Source organism: Pristiophorus japonicus, chromosome 22 (assembly GCF_044704955.1).
Source record: "Pristiophorus japonicus isolate sPriJap1 chromosome 22, sPriJap1.hap1, whole genome shotgun sequence".
Classification (NCBI taxonomy): Eukaryota; Metazoa; Chordata; class Chondrichthyes; family Pristiophoridae; genus Pristiophorus; species Pristiophorus japonicus.
The window spans coordinates 17,801,608-17,819,273 of record NC_091998.1 but is presented as its reverse complement, the minus strand read 5'-3'; the positions used below and the strand labels follow the sequence as shown (position 1 = coordinate 17,819,273).

Genomic DNA, 17,666 nt, shown 5'->3' with positions numbered 1-17,666 from the left:
AGGCCGCACTGGAGAAGGTGTTGGATCGCATCATCAATGCCTGCTCTTGTTGATGGGAGGCTCCCGAGATAGGGGGAAGTAGTCCACGTTGTCCAGGGCCACGCCGTGGATCTTGATGACTGGGGGGGGTCCAGTGCTGTGCGGCGAGGTCAGGCTGGTGTAGGACCTTTGTCTTACTAATGTTTAGCGTAAGGCCCATGCTTTCATACGCCTCGGTAAATACGTCGACTATGTCCTGGAGTTTAGCTCTGTGTGTGCACAGACGCAGGCGTCGTCCGTGTACTGTAGCTCAACGACAGAAGTTGGGGTGGTCTTGGACCTGGCCTGGAGTCGGCGAAGGTTGAACAGCTTCCCACTGGTTCTGCAGTTTAGCTCCACTCCATCGAGGAGCTTATCAACTGTGAGGTGGAGCATGGCAGCGAGGAAGATTGAGAAGTCTGTCTGCGGGCTGCGGCGTTTCCACTTCCGGCGTGGACAATGGTAACCGGCTCTCTGCATCGGCACAAGTCTTGGTGCCAGGTCTATGGCGAATGACATAATCATAGGCAGATAATGTTAGTGCAGCGCCCACCTCTGGTTGCGGGACGACGTGTTGGTATTGATACCTCTATGCTCTGAAAACAAAGATATGAGCGGCTTGTGATCGGTTTCAAGCTCAAAGCAAAGCCCAAACAGATATTGGTACATCTTTTTAACCCCATATACGCAGGCTAAAGCTTCTTTCTTTACCATTCCATAGGCTCTTTCCGCTTTAGACATGCTTCTCGACGCGTACGCAACGGGTTGTAGTTTGCCTGTGTCATTGGATTGTTGGAGCACGCAACCAACTCCATGTGTTGAAGCTTCACAGGCCAATACTAAATGCTTGCATGGGTCATAATGTACCAGCAATTTGTTGGAACAAAGAAGATTTCCAGCCTTCTTGAAGGCCCTGACTTGAGATATACCCCAAACCCAGTTGTCGCCTTTTCTGAGCAGTATGTGCAATGGCTCTAATAATGTGCTCAATTTAGGTAAGAAATTACCGAAGTAGTTGAGAAGACCAAGGAACGAATGCAGTTCCATCACATTCTGGGGTCTGGGTGCATTTTTGATGGCCTCTGTTTTCGAGTCCGCAGGCCTGATGCCGTCTGCAGCAATTTTCCTTCCCAGGAATTCGACTTCCAATGCCATAAAGATTCACTTTGAACGTTTCAGCCTGAGCCCCACTTTGTTCAGACAATGTAGAACTCTTCCAGGTTGTGCAGGTGTTTGGCAGTGTCACGAACTGTGACCAGAATGTCGTCTTGGAACACCACGGTTTTAGGGACGCACTTCAGTAAACTCTCCATGTTTCTCTGAAATATGGCTGCAGCCGAGCGAATTCCGAAAGGACACCTGTTGTAAATGATCAGCCCTTTATGCATATTGATGTACGTAAATTTCTTTGCCGATTCGACAAGCTCCTGTGTCATATAGGCCGACGCCAGATCCAATTTGGTGAATGACTTTCCCCCGTCTAGCGCTGCAAACAGGTCATCAGCCTTTGGTAACGGGTACTGATCCTGTTGATCGTAACCTTGTAGTCTCCACAAATCCTGACAGTGCAATCACTCTTCAGCACAGGAACAATGGGACAATCGTTAAATTCGACCAGTGAAATGAACCCTTCACGTTGGAGTCTGTCCAGTTCGATTTCGACCACCTCCCTCATCATGAAAGGGACTGCCCGGGCTTTGTGATGGACGGGTCTTGCATCCGAGTCCGGGTGGATCTGCACCTTGGCTCCTGTGAAGTTGCCGATGCCCGGTTCAAACAGCTAGGGATATTTGCTCAGCACTTGAGCACACGAAGCGTCATCCACCGACGACAAAGCTTTAATATTGTTCCAGTTCCACTTTATTTTTTCGAGCCGAACAGTGTTGGACCATTGCCTGGAACAGTCCACAGCGATAGATCATGAACCGCCCCAACGTACGACACATTGACTGCTGCACTGCCAATCACTGGTATGAGCTCTTTGGTGTAGGTATGCAATTTTGCATTTACTGGATTCGGCTTGGCTTTCACAGCCTTGGTGTCCCACAGCTTTTCGAAAGTCCTTTGGCTCATAATTGACTGACTCTCGCACCCATGTCCAATTCCATAGATATCGGCACGCCGTTCAATTTTACATCAATCATTATTGGTTGGCTCTTGGTCAGGAATGAATGTACACTATACACTTCCTCCTCTGATATCTCGGGTTGCATTGCTGGATCCGTTCCGGATCGGTCATCATCCACGTGGTGTGTCGCAGCACGCATGCTAAGCTGCGGATACATCCACTGAAGGTGCCCCATTTTTGCACAGCCTCTACAACTATACTGCCTGAAACGGCACTGATGAGGCCGATGATTGCCCCCACAACGCCAACAGGGTGAAATCGGATTTGTGCCCAATGGCGGACTTCGAGCAGCTACAGGTTTCGCAAACACAGTCGGGTAGGCCCTGCCAAGTGCAGCTCTGCCAACCGACGACACAATCTGGTACACAGTACTTGCCGTGGTGTTCTGACTCTACGAGGATATCTGCTTTGGACTATCGACCGTGGTCAGGCAAGCTTGGATGATCGTGATCGCCCTGCTCAGATCCAGCATCTCCGCAGCCAGCAGCTTCCGCATCACCACCTCGTGGTTTATGCCTGTTACAAAGACGTCACGCAGCATGTCTTCCAACATGGTTCCAAACCTACACAGCCCAGCGGGACGTCTCAGGTCCGCAACAAATTCCACCACGTCCTGGCTTTCAGAACGAACATGTTTGTAAAAGCGATTATCTCGAGATAATGATGCCTTTAGGTTTGAGATGGTTCTGAATCACAGCACACAATTCCTCATGAGTCTTTTCCGTTGGATGTGAGGCCATAGATTTTTGGGCCACGATCCGTGAGGAAAACTGCCCTGCGCCTAATTGCGTCAGCGTCTTCATCCATCTTGTTGGCCACGAAGTACTGGTTGAGGCGATCTGTAAAAATCCTCCCAGTCTTCTCCCTCCACGAATCGCTCTTGGATTCCAACGGTGCTCATTTTTTTTTTGTGCGCGAAAGTTCGTATTGTGCCTCGTCGCCAAATGTTGCGTATGCAATAACTCAATAGGCTTAGTACCGTGAACTCAATCGGGTGCGACCTGACTACTTTATTAGCTCTCAAAATGAGGATTAAACATGGAGGCTTGCTTTATATGCAAGGGCTGCACGTGTGTGTCTGTGGCCCAGTGACCTCAGACGGTCGCTCCCCCTGGTGGCACGTAAACCCAGGCATACATACATTACAGACTCGAGTGACGACTTTCCCAGTGGCTGATAGCAGGGAGATTCCTCTGTAGTTGCCACAGTCGGACTTGTCCCCTTTTTTAAAGATGGTCACGATCACTGCATCTCTAAGATCTCCCGGCATGCTCTCCTCCCTCCAGATGAGAGAGATGAGGTCACGTATCTGCACCAGCAGTGCCTCTCCACCATACTTCAGTGCCTCAGCAGGGATTCCATCCGCTCCTGTAGCTTTGTTGTTTTTTAGCTGTCTTATGGCTTTTTCTACCTCGCGCAGTCCAGGACATAGTCGATGTCTTTACTGAGGCATGCGAAAGCATGGGTCTTATGCTAAACATCAGTAAGACAAAGGTCCTCCACCAGCCTGTCCTCGCCGCACAGCACTGCCCCCCAGTTATCAAGATCCATGGCGCGGCCCTGGACAACGTGGACCACTAACCTTATCATGGGAGCCTCCTATCAACAAGAACAGGCATTGATGACAAGGTCCAACACCGCCTCCAGTGCGCCAGTGCAGACTTCGGTCACCTGAGGAAGAGTGTTTGAAGACCAGACCCTCAAAGCTCATGGTCTACAGGGCTGTAGTAATACCCGTCCTCCTGTATGGCTCAGACGTGGACCATGTACAGTAGACACCTCAAGTCGCTGGAGAAATACCACCAACGATGACTCTAAGATCCTACAAATCCCCTGGGAGGACAGACGCACCAATGTTAGCGTCCTCGTCCAGGCCAACATCCCCAGCATTAAAGCACTGACCACACTTAGATCAGCTCCGCTGGGCAGGCCACATAGTTCGCATGCCAGACACGAGACTCCCAAAACAAGCGCTCTACTCGGAACTCGTCCACGACAAATGAGCCAAAGGTGGGCAGTGGAAATGTTACAAGGACACCCTCAAAGCCTCCCTGATAAAGTGCGGCATCCCCACTGACACCTGGAGTCCCTGGCCATAGACCACCCTAAGTGGAGGAAGTGCATTCGGGCGGGCGCTGAGCTTCTCTAGTCTCGTCGCTGAGAGCATGCAGAAACCAAGCGCAGGCAGTGGAAGGAGCGTGCGGCAAACCAGACTTCCTGCCCACCCTTTCCTTTAACCACTGTCCCACCTGTGACAGAGACTGTGGTTCTCGTATTGGACTGTTCAGCCACCTAAGAACTCATGCTAAGAGTGGAAGCAAGCCTTCCTCGATTCCGAGGGACTGCCGATGATGATGATGATGATGATATGTTCAAGTGTGTTATGCCAGAGGATTGGAGAACTGCTAACGTTGTACAATTGTTCAAAAAGGGAGGAAGGGATAAACCAAGCAATTATAAGCCAGTTAGTTTAGTAACTATCGGCCGGTTAGTTTAACATCTGTCGTGGGGAAAATGCTTGAAACTATCCATTAAGGAAGAAATAGCGGGACATCTAGATAGGAATAGTGCAATCAAGCAGACGCAGCATGGATTCATGAAAGGGAAATCATGTTTAATTAACTTACTGGAATTCTTTGAGGATATAACGAGCATGGTGGATAGAGGTGTACCAATGGATGTGGTGTATTTAGATTTTCAAAAGGCATTCGATAAGGTGCCACACAAAAGGTTACTGCAGAAGATAAAGGTACGTGGAGTCAGAGGAAATGTATTAGCATGGATAGAGAATTGGCTGACGAACAGAAAGCAGAGAGTCGGGATAAATGGGTCCTTTTCCGGTTGGAAATCAGTGGTTAGTGGTGTGCCACAGAGATCAGTGCTGGGACCACAACTGTTTACAATATACATAGATGACCTAGAGGAGGGGACAGAGTGTAGTGCAACAAAATTTGCAGATGACACTAAGATTAGTGGGAAAGCGGCGGGGGATTGCAGGGGCAGAGTTTCAAGTCTGCGCTAAAAACTCTCTGGGCTTGTACGAAAAAAGTAACTTCCTGGTCTGGATCACCCCTTTGTGATTGGATCGTGCTGGCTGGATCTCTCTGCAATTTTGACCATTAAAACCGCCTGCAAAACATGGCTGAGAGGGAAGTGTGAGAGGAATTCTCAGGACAAGGGGAAGGAAGGGCCGATCGATTTCTCCCGCACAAAGTGGTGTCCCTGGTCGATATCATTGAGAGGAAATGGGATCGGCTGGCAACTCAGGGGATAAGGGGAAAATAAGTAAAAGCTTGCTACAGAAAAGATGTTCACAATGGGTGCAACAATAGAACTCCCAATCATCGGCATGGTAAAATAAAAAGGGCTATTTTACTGTATAAAATGTATTTGCTTAAATAATTATGGTTTACAGTATTGAATTTTGAGTGGTTAAAGCATTTTGACCTAGGATTTAAATTTGTGTATGATTTACGATGAAATATCTAATATGTAACATGGCAGATTAAATTTAACAGAAGTATGAGGTGATGCATTTTAGTTGGAAGAATGAGGAGAGACAATATAAACTAAATGGTACAATTTTAAAGGTGAGTGCTCGAGCAGAGGCCTGGGAGTGTATGTACACAGCGTTGAAGGTGGCAGGACAAACTGAGAGAGTTGTTTTAAAAAAAAAAAGCTGATGGGACCCTTGCTTTATTAACAGAGGAAGAGAGTACAAAAGCAAGGAAGTTATGCTAAACCTTTATAAAACACTGGCTTGGCCTCAGCTGGTGTAGTGTGTTCCAGTCTGGGCACTGCACTTGAGGAAGGATGTCAAGACCTTGGAGAGGGTGCAGAAGAGATTTACTAAATGGTACCAGGAATGAGGCACTTCAATTATGTGGAGTGACTGGAAGCTGGTGGTGGTCTCCTTAGAGTAGAGAAGGTTACGAGGAGATGTGACAGAGGTGCTCAAAATCATGAATGAGAGTAAATAAAGAAACACTGTTTGCAGTGGAAGAAGGGTTGGTAACCAGAGTACAGAGATTTAAGATAAGAACTAGCGGGAGACATGAGGAAACAGTTTTTTTGTTTACACTGCAAGCAGGAAAGGGGTACTGAGGTGAGTGATCAGCCATGATCTTATTGAATGGTGGTGCAGGCTCGAAGGGCCGAATGGCCTACTCTTGCACCTATTTTCTATGTTTCTATGTTTCTATGTTTCTATCTCTATGGTGGGCAAATTATTGGAATCGATGCTGAGGGACAGTATAAATCCTCATTTAGAAAGACACAGATTAATCAAGGACAATCAGCGTGGATTTGTTCAGGGAATGTTGTCTCTGTCTAACTTGATTGAGTTCTGTGAGGAGGTAACGAGGAGGGTCGATGAGGGCAGTGCGTTTGATGTAGTTTACAAGGATTTTAGCAAGACTTTTGACAAGATCCCACCTGGTCGGCTGATCAAAAAAAGTAAAAGCCCATGGGATCGAAGGGTGAGTGGCAAATTGGATCCAAAATTGGCTCAGTGGCAGGATGCAAAGGATAATGGTTGAGGGGAATTTTTGTGACTGGAAAGATGTTTCCAGTGGGGTTCCACAGGGCTCAGTACTCGGTCCTTTACTGTTTGTAGTGTATATTAATGATTTAGACTTGGATGTAGGGGGCATGATAGACATTTGTAGATGATACAAAAATTGGCCGTGTGGTTGACAGTGAGGAGGAAAGCTCCAGACTGCAGGAAGATATCGATGAACTGGTCAGTTGGGCAGAAAAGTCGCAAATGGAATTCAATCCAGAAAAGTGAGCGGTAATACATTTGGGAAGGAGCAACAAGGCAAGGAAAGACACAATAAATGGGAGCATATGAGAGGTGTGGAGGAACAAAGTTACCTTGGAGTATATGTCCACAGATCCTTAAAGGTAGCAGGACAGGTTGATAACGTAGTTAAAAAGGCATACGGAATGCTTTCCTTTATTAGCTGAGGCATAGAATACAAGAGCAGAGAAGTTTTGCTAGAACTGTATATAACACTAGTTAGGCCACAGCTTGAGTACTGCATATAGTTCTGGTCACCACATTACAGGAAAGATATGATTGCACTAGAAAAGATGCAGAGGGGATTTATGAGGAAGCTGCCTGGACTGGAAAAGTTTAGCTATGAGGAAAGATTGGATGGGCTGGAGTTGTTTTCTTTGGAACAGAAGAGGCTGAGGGGAGATTTAATTGAGATGTATAACATTGACAGGGGCTTAGATAGAATGGATAGGGAGGACCTATTTCCTTTAGCAGAGGGGTCAATAGTCAGGGGGCGTAGATTTAAAGTCGTTGATAGAAGGATTAGAGGGGAGATGAGGAAACATTTCTTTACCCAGAGGGTGGTGGGGGTCTGGAACTCACTGCCTGAAAGGGTGGCAGAGGCAGAAACCCTCATCACATTTAAAAAGTACTTGGATGTGCACTTAAAGAACTGTGACCTACAGGGCTACGGACCTAGTGCTGGAAGGTGGGATTAGGCTGGGTAACTCTTTCGACCAGCACGGACACGATGGGCCGAATGGCATCCTTCTGTGACGTAATTTTTCTCTGATTCTATAATCCACTGCCCACCCAAATCCTTTCTAGCTTGGAGACTAGTCTCTAGTAACTCCTTCCAGTGCTCGTAGACCCCAGGATACCTCCCTCCTGCAGCTACAGCCAGAGGCACATCCCCTTAGTGGTACCGGGACTAACCCCATGCTGATAACCCCAGGACTTCTACTGTAGTGTTGCCAAATCTTAGGACACCTCTTCCCAGTGCTATTAAACCTCAAGAGCGTTCCCTCAGTGGTAGCGACCTGGATTCCCCATAATCGTCGGGACCCCTAAAGTAGTGCTGCCAAATCACAGGACCACACACTCAATGCTGCTAAACCCCAGGTGTGCCTCAGTGCTGCAAAACTCCGAGCAGTGAAAGCACCTTGTGCTGTGATACTGAAAGGCCCACCAAGCGTTCTGGAGGGGGGGGAGGTGGGGGGGAAGTGCCGGTACTTTCAAGGAGAAGGATACACATTCACCAGTCGCCCCCATCCCATCTTCCCCAAGCATGACTTTAAAGTTCTTTTTATCGTAATTAGTAACTTTAGTTAACTTTTTCGATGATAACGGTAAAGATTTTACCCACTCGTTGTTTTCCTCCTCCTCCATTAGTTGCTGGACTGGAGAATTTCAGTCACTCTTTCACACAACTTGCATCCCGTTGCATGCAAGGAAAATTGTATGAAAACATCTGCAAGCCACAGCCCAACGCTCCACCTCTGATAGGATCGCAAGGACACATTAATCTTCTGCGTCTAGATTCCGTACATTCTTTAGCAAATGTTAGAAATGATCTGAATTCCTTAGGTACATTTTGATGAAAGAAAGGTTAGATGTTAACCTGTTTCTTTACCTGTGACTTATGTGAACTGGTGCCTTTCACTGGCACCTTATTATGGGCCTCATCAAAGGTAGCATGACCTATGACTGTAATAAAAAGGCATGCACAAAAGCCTCTGGGAAAATCTTTAAAAAGCCATTATAATGTACCAGTCCAGTGAGTTTAATTATCTTCCAATAATTCTTACATCTGTGTAAGTCTAAAATTGGAATTAAATCACACAACCACTCTGTGTATTTTACTGGTACTATATGTACTTAGCCATCCATGTGTTATTTTTGGACAGAGAGCTTGTTAGCTAAACCCAACCCATTAGTAATGCACTGATAATTCAAAATGTTGCAACATATTTCCTTTATCTCACAGCACAAACACGCAGTGCTAACATGTTTTCAGACCTAATTCTGGAACAACCAGAAGCTTTGTTTCTTGGCCATACTTGATAAGATTTGTGAAAGGCAGAAAAGGCAACATATGCGTGAGCCATAGCTAAAAATGATATATATTTAAAATAAAACATTAACACTGGTGGTGTGGGAGGAGTTGAGAAGGAAAAAGAGTTGGAATGGAAAACATTTATTAATGCTACATTAGTACATGATACTGAAAACACAAACTTGCCATTATTTGAACGATTAAAATCACTTGAAACTCTGGTAAAGTAGGAGGAAATTGAGATATTTGAAAATCCAACCAGCTGGCGAAACTAAGTATAGAATATATTTCCAGTATATTGTGGTTTTTGAAATTGAATTTCTATTTATTTTTATATTGCATTTGGATATGCTTTTAATGAAAGGTCTTTGCCATTATGTGACCTTGTCCTGTTCCCCATTTCCCCCATGGATATAACAATTGTTACTATAACATTTATATGTTCAGTTATTTTATACATGTCCTCTGTACTTTTGGGATGGTTTATTTTAACAGTAATTCTTGGATTTTGCTTAACTTCTGATTGTTCCCAATTAATTTTATGCATCAAGCTAACAGACCTACACTAGCAGGCCCGTCACATTCAAATGGCTGAATCTTCTCAGACCAACAAGTTAACGTTCATTATCACATTGTTGTTTGTGGGACCTTGGTGTGCGCAAATTAGCTGCCGCGTTTCCTACATTACAACAGTTCAAAAGTACTTAATTGGCTGTGAAGTGCTTTGGGACATCCTACAGTCGTGAAAGGCGCTATATAAATGCAAGTCCTTATTGAGTCAGAGGTAAGATTGATTATGTAAATAGGGTGACATGTCTAAGAATAACAGTTAAAAATATATGGGTGAAGAGATGGCAACGCCTTTGAGAGTTAGAATTATTTTAACACAAAGTGTACATAAAAGCAGCTTCTTTATATCTCAATAAATCAGTGTTCACATTGATTTTCAGCGTCTCGCCATGGAGAATTTGCAGCCTGTTAATCCGGAGCTGTCCACCAGAGGGAGTTTTTACAGCCGGTGTCTGACTTTGCCGTCCGTCTCGATGGTTTGCCTCTACATTGTAATGATCTTCCTCTCCACCTACTGGCAGAAGTTTACAAAACCTCTGGAATTGAAGAAGGTGAGAATGTTGCTCGCTTATTATCTGCCTGTAGCAGCCACGTCTGGTTCACTCGTGTCTAGTGGCCATGAGGGGGAGGGCTGAAGAGCAAGTTATTGCAAATTAGTTTGATTGACCCATGATGTCATATTTTTATTCTCTGGTATTCTCAATGAAATAAAGTCAAAGTGACAGCTTGGAATGTGATATATAAAACAACAATTCCTTTATAGTCACAGGAACAGTTGATCAAATATATTCACATTCTCCTTGAACTCAGTTCATAAACTGAACTTTTTTACTGATCCAGGTGGCCCCATTTTGCCTTAGATTAGTTAATCTCTCTGCAGCTATTCCAAAACGTCAGATTGCAAAGCGCTTTTCACCCATTGAGTCGGTGTGACATGTTAGCGAACAGTTTCACATGCTTCAATCACAATTATTGACAAAAGCATTAAATAACCAGAGTTTCACATTGCGTTGATGTTTCTGACCAGTGTTTCAAGCAGAGTTAATCACTTTAGAAGTATGACCAATTTTATTAATTAATTTTATATTTGCGAGTCCTGTACGCGCAGATGGTTTCGAAACCAAATGGTCAGTCAGTGTGCTGTTGGGATAAAATTTAACCACGATGAAGCAATTGCAGAACATCAAATAAGAGTTTTAGTGCAGTGTTTATATTGTGAGAATGTCCAGTAGCAGAACTCTATAACTATAGTTATACTGGCACTACTCCAATGGGACAGGAGGAATATAGCTGTGCACTTGCACAGTTTATAATCCAAGCTAATAAATGGTACAGTCAGCTCTCTTCTATCATTAAAATTTCAAAGGGAGCTGCCTGAGGCTTTGCTTAAAACATTAAGTTTAAAACAGCGGCTGTGGTTCTTTCCCAATAACTCAGTTGGTGAGTGCTTCGGGCTTTATGGAACTGAGTCCTGGAAACCAGAAAGTGTCCGGGGTCTGTGCTGAGTTAGGTATCCCAACCAGTGGAGTGATCAAGGCACTGCAACTGGCCTCAGCCACCCAGCTGGGGACAAGTGAGGAATCACCCAGGGATTTACTTCAGAATACTATCCAGAAACCTCTTGCTAGACAGTAGCGTGTGGGGGTGTGTGTCAGTGTCCTGTAGTGTCAGTGTCTCTGGTGTCTGTGTGTGTGTGTGTGTGTGTGTGTGGGTGGGTGCATGTCTGTGTGTCTGTCTGTGTCTGGTTGTGTGTCTGTGTCTGGTTGTGTGTCTGTGTCTGGGTACATGTGTGTGTGGGTGTGCTCTTGAAAAAAGAAACATAGAAAATAGGTGCAGGAGTAGGCCATTCGGCCCTTCGAGCCTGCACCACCATTCAATAAGATCATGGCTGACCATCCACCTCAGTACCCCTTTCCTGCTTTCTCTCCATACCCCTTGACCCCTTTAGCCGTAAGGACCATATCTAACTCCCTCTTGAATATATCCAATGACCTGGCATCAACAACTCCCTGCGGCAGGGAATTCCACAGGTTAACAACTCTCTGATTGAAGAAGTTTCTCCTCATCTCAGTCCTATAAATGGCTCACCACTTATCCTTAGATTGTGTCCCCTGGTTCTGGACTTCCCCAACATCGGGAACATTCTTCCTGCATCTAACCTGTCCAGTCCCATCAGAATTTTATATGTTTCTATGAGATCCCCTCTCATCCTTCTAAACTCCAGTGAATAAAGGCCCAGTCAATCCAGTCTCTCCTCATGTGTTATTCCAGCCATCCCGGGAATCAGTCTGGTGAACCTTCGCTGCACTCCTTCAATAGTAAGAATGCCCTTCCTCAGATTAGGAGACCAAAACTGAACACAATATTAGGTGAGGCCTCACCAAGGTCCTATACAATTGCAGTAAGACCTCCCTGCTCCTATACTCAAATCCCCTAGCTATGAAGGCCAACAAACCATTTGCCTTCTTCACCGCCTGCTGTACCTGCATGCCAACTTTCAATGATTGATGTACCATGACACCCAGGTCTCATTGCACCTCCCCTTTTCCTAATCTGCCGCCATTCAGACAATATTCTGCCTTCGTGTTTTTGCCCCCAAAGTGGATAACCTCACATTTATCCACATTATACTGCATCTGCCATGAATTTGCCCATTCACCTAACCTGTCCAAATCACTCTGCAGCCTCTTAGCAGCCTCCTCACAGCTCACACTGCCACCCAGTTTAGTGTCATCTGCAAACTTGGAGATATTACACTCAATTCCTTCATCCAAATCATTAATGTATATTATAAATAGCTGGGGTCCCAGCACTGAGCCCTGCGGCACTCCACTCGTCACTGCCTGCCATTCTGAAAAGGACCCGTTTATCCCGACTCTCTGCTTCCTGTCTGCCAACCAGTTCTCTATCAACGTCAGTACATTACCCCCAATACGAAGTGCTTTAATTTTGCACACCAATCTCTTGTGTGGAACCTTGTCAAAAGCCTTTTGAAAGTCCAAATACACCACATCCACTGGTTCTCCCTTGTTCACTCTACGAGTTACATCCTCAAAAAATTCCAGAAGATTTGTCAAGCTGGCTGAGGGGTAACCTAATAGAGGTCTTCAAAATGATGAAAGGTTTTGATCGAGTGGATACAGAGAGAGTGTTTCCACTTGCGGGAAAGAGAATAACTGGAGGCCATCAATATAAGATAGTCACCAAGAAATCCAGTAGGGAATTCGGAAGAAACTTCTTTACCCAAAGAATGGTGAGAATGTGGAACTCGATACCACAGGGAGTGGTTGAGGCGAATGGTATAGATGCATTTAAGAGGAGACTAGATAAACATATGAGGGAGAAGGGAATCGAGGGTTATGCTGATAGATTTAGATGAGGAAAGACTGGAGGAGACTAGAGTGGAGCATAAACGCCGGCATGGACTGGTTGGGTCGAATGGCTTGTTTCTGTGCCGTATATCCGATGTAATCCTGTGTCTGTATGGACACTAGATCAGGTCCAGCTGTGATGCTCCCCATGCTTGGACAGCCTGCAAACACTCATGAGTGAAGAATGACCACTTGAATGATATAATATTGGGGCACCAACTACAGATATAGACCTCAGTGTGAGTTAGTACCTTCTAGAGCAGAAGGGAGAACCGTGTTGTAAATGCGTGCTGTAATACTGATTTATCTTCCCATTTGGTGCTATACTGTTGAAACAGTAGATTAACATATTTTCCTACATTACAACAGTGACTACACTCCAAAATTGGCAGTAAAGCGTTTTGAGATGTCCGGTGGTCGTGAAAGGCGCTATATAAATCCAAGTTTTTTTTTACCCTGGATTTCAAGACCAATAGAAACTGGCTTCAGTATTTAATAGGCTACTGATTTTTTCAATTTAATTTTGTTCATTTAACAAAAAAGAGTGTTGTATTATGAAGTTTTAAGAAAACTGTTTTTGAATTCTCCTCGCGTCCCAAACCTTGCACCCCACATTGAGGGAGTCGATCCTTACTACAATGGCTGTTGGCACAGTTTGATTCTGCAGCACCACCATGCAGCTCCTGATGTGATTGCAAGGAGCTGACCCATCAGCATGGGTATGTTCCTGGGAAGCCGCTTCTCCATCTTTGAACTGCCAGTGTTTGACTCGTGATGGCAGATGCATTTTGAATTTCAGCCATGGTTATGATTTAAAATTGCTTTTCTCCAATATTTGTTTTTATACTGAACGGATGCAATTTTCAATATTTTTTAAAATAGGATATAAGAAATAGGAACAGCAGTAGGCCATACGGCCCCTCGAGCCTGCTCTGCCATTTAATAATATTATGGCTGATCCGATCATGGACTCGGGTCCACTTCCCCGCCCGCTCCCCTTTATCATTTAAGAAACCGTCTATTTCTGCCTTAAATGTATTCAATGTCCCAGCATCCACAGCTCTCTGAGGCAGCAAATTCCACAGATCCACAACCCTCTGAGAAAATAAATTTCTCCTCATCTCAGTTTTAAATGGGCGGCCCCTTATTCTAAGATTATGACCTCTAGGTCTAGTCTTTCCTATCAGTGTAAACATCCTCTCTGCATCCACCCTGTCAAGCCCCCTCATAATCTTAAACGTTTCGAATAGATCACCTCTCATTCTTCTGAATTCCAATGAGTAGAAGCTCAACCTTTCCTCATAAGTCAACCCCCTCATCTCCGGAATCCACTTAGTGAACCTTCTCTGAACTGCCTCCAAAACAAGTATATCCTTTTGTAAATATGGAAACCAAAACTGTACGCAGTATTCCAGGTGTGGCCTCACCAATACCCTATACAACTGTAGCAAGACTTCCCTGCTTTTATAGAAACATAGAAAATAGGTGCAGGAGCAGGCCATTCGGCCCTTCGAGCCTGCACCACCATTCAATGAGTTCATGGCTGAACATGCAACTTCAGTACCCCATTCCTGCTTTCTCGCCATACCCCTTGATCCTCCTAGTAGTAAGGACTACACCTAACTCCTTTTTGAATATAATTGAATTGGCCTCAACAACTTTCTGTGGTAGAGAATTCCACAGATTCACCACTCTCTGGGTGAAGAAGTTTCTCCTCATCTCGGTCCTAAATGGCTTACCCCTTATCCTTAGACTGTGACCCCTGGTTCTGGACTTCCCCAACATTTGGAACATTCTTTCTGCATCTAACCTGTCAGAATTTTAAACGTTTCTATGAGATCCCCTCTCATTCTTCTGAACTCCAGTGAATACAAGTCCAGTACACAACTCCCATTAATGTTTTTTGCCCTTTGGTGTTCTGCAGCTCCACCCATATAGATTCCACATCATCCAAGCTAATGTCTTTCCTAACTATTGTATTAATCTTCTCTTTAACCAGCAATGCTACCCCACCTCCTTTTCCTTTTATTCTATCCTTCCTGAATGTTGAATACCCTCGGATGTTGAGTTCCCAGCCCTGATCATCCTGGAGCCACGTCTCTAATCCCAATCACATCATATCTGTTAACATCTATTTGCACAGTTAATTCATCCACCTTATTACGGATACTCCTTGCATTAAGACACAAAGCCTTCAGGCTTGTTTTTTTAACACCCTTTGTCCTTTTAGAATTATTATGTAGTGTGGCCCTTTTTGTTTCTTGCCTTTGTTTACTCGGCCTTCCACTATTGCTTTTTACCTTTCTACCATCTTTTTCTGACTCCATATTACTTCGTCCTGTCTTGCTGCGTAGGTTCCCATCCCCCTGCCATATTAGTTTAAACACTCCCGAACTGCATTAGCAAGTGCAGACTGTCCCTTTTGTACAGGTCCCACTTCCCCCAGAACTGGTTCCAATGTCCCAGGAATTTGAATTCCTCCCTCTTGCACCACTGCTCAAGCCACACATTTATTCTAACTATCCTGCATCCTCTACTCTGATTAGCACGTGGCACTTGTAGCAATCCAGAGATTACTACCTTTTGAGGTCCTACTTTTTAATTTAACTCCTAGCTCCCTAAATTCAGCTTGTAGGACCTCTTCCCGCTTCTTACCTATGTTGTTGGTACCTACATGTACCACGACAACTGGCTGTTCACCCTCCCTCTCCAGAATGCTCTGCAGCCACTCCAAGACATCCTTGACCCTTGCACCAGGGAGGCACCATACCATCCTGGAGTCTCATTTGCGGCTGCAGAAACTTATATCTATTCCTCTTAAAATAGAGTCTCCTATCACTATAGCTCTCCCACTCTTTTTCCCGCCCTTCTGTGCAGCAGAGCCACCCATGGTGCCATGAACCTGGCTGCTGGTGCCTTCCCCTGGTAAGTCATATCCCCCAACAGTATCCAGAACGGTATATCTGTTTTGGACGGAGATGACCGCAGGGGACTCCTGCACTAGCTTCCTGCTCTTGCCTTGTCTCTTGGTCACCCATTCACTATCTGTCCTAACCCTTTCCTGCGGCGTGACCAACTCACTAAATGTGCTATCCACAACATTCTCAGCATCGCACATGCTCCAGAGTGAGTCCATCCACAGCTCCAGAGCCGTCATGCGGTCTGTCAGGAGTTGCACTGGACACACTTCCCGCACCCATAGTAGTGTCCCTGATTTCCCACATAGCACAGGAGGAGCATGACACGGGTCCGAGCTCTCCTGCCATGACTTAACCCTTAAAATAATTTACTTACTAAAATTTACTTGAACACCAAACAGCTACTTAGTAGTTCGCTGCCAATTAAACCAATCTAAAAGTTAGTCTAAAAGAGAGTTATACTTACCAGTCGAACAGCCAACCACTTACCAGCTTGGCTGTGACGTCGCCTCTCGATTCCACACCCCTCTATCTTTGTCTGCAGCTGGTTGGGCTGGTCTCTGGGCCTCCGTCTCCTACTCTCGCACTCCTTATCAGCTGCTCTAGTGTCAGCACTGGTCGGAAAAACAAGACAAAACAGCACCTGTCACCCCCTCTTGCCCGAACTCACCCACTTACCAAACTCACGAATGCCACTCTATGCTGATGCACTCCATCCCCTTTGCAATAAAGGCCAAATTCCATTGGCCTTCCTGATCACTTGCTGTACCTGCATACTAACCTTTTGTGTTTCATGCACAAGTACCCCCAGGTCACGCTGTACTGCAGCACTTTGCAATCTTTTCCCATTTAAATATTAACGTGGTCTTTGAATTTTTTCTGCTAAAATGCATGACCTCACACTTTCTAACATTATACACCATCTGCCAAATTTTTGCCCAGTCACTTAGCTTTCTATGTCCTTTTGCAGATTTTTTGTGTCCTCCTCACACATTGCTTTTCCTCCCATCTTTGTATCGTCAGCAAACCTGGCTATGTTACACTCGGTCCCTTCCTCCAAGTCGTTAATATAGATTGTAAATAGTTGGGGTCCCAGCACTGATCCCTGTGCCACCCCACTGGTTACTGGTTGCCAACTCGAGAATGAACCATTTATCCCTACTCTCTGTTTTCTGTTCATTAGCCAATCCTCTATCCATACTAATATATTACCTCCAACCCCGTGAACTTTTATCTTGTGCAGTAATCTTTTATGTGGCACCTTGTCAAATGCCTTCTGGAAATCCAAATACACCACATCCACTTTATACACCATGTTCGTTACATCTTCAAAGAACTCCAGCAAATTTGTCAAACATGACTTCCCCTTCATAAATCCATGCTGACTCTGCCTGACCGAATTTTGCTTTTCCAAATGTCCTGCTGCTGCTTCTTTAATAATGGACTCCAACATCTTCCCAACCACAGATGTTAGAGTAACTGGTCTATTGTTTCCTGCTTTTTGTCTGCCTCCTTTTTTAAATAGGGGTGTTACATTTGCAGTTTTCCAATCTGCTGGGACGTCCCCAGAATCCATGGAATTTTGGTAAATTACAACCAATGCATCCACAATCCCTGCCACTACTTCTCTTAAGACCTTAGGATGCAAGCCATCAGGTCCAGGGGATTTATCTGTCTTTAGTCCCATTATCTTACTGAGTACCACCTCCTTAGTGATTGTGTTAAGTTCCTCCCCCCCTATAGCCCCTTGACTTTTCCAAAAATCGGAGCTCGAGTTGGTGCAGCTGCAGACACCTCCTGCACACATGGTCATCCCGGTTGCACG

General features: G+C 45.1%; 1 protein-coding gene across 2 annotated transcripts in view; it reads left to right on the top strand.

The window, feature by feature from the left end:
- The window catches only part of LOC139234695 (very long chain fatty acid elongase 4-like), a 60,938-nt gene that overhangs the window by 26,149 nt on the left and 17,123 nt on the right, over positions 1 to 17,666 (top strand). For both annotated transcript variants that reach the window (XM_070865372.1, XM_070865370.1), the window contains exon 2: positions 9,933 to 10,103. In XM_070865372.1, the coding sequence (XP_070721473.1) occupies positions 9,942 to 10,103 (162 nt within the window). In that variant the 5' untranslated portion in view covers positions 9,933 to 9,941. The remainder of the gene's footprint in view (positions 1 to 9,932; positions 10,104 to 17,666) is intronic.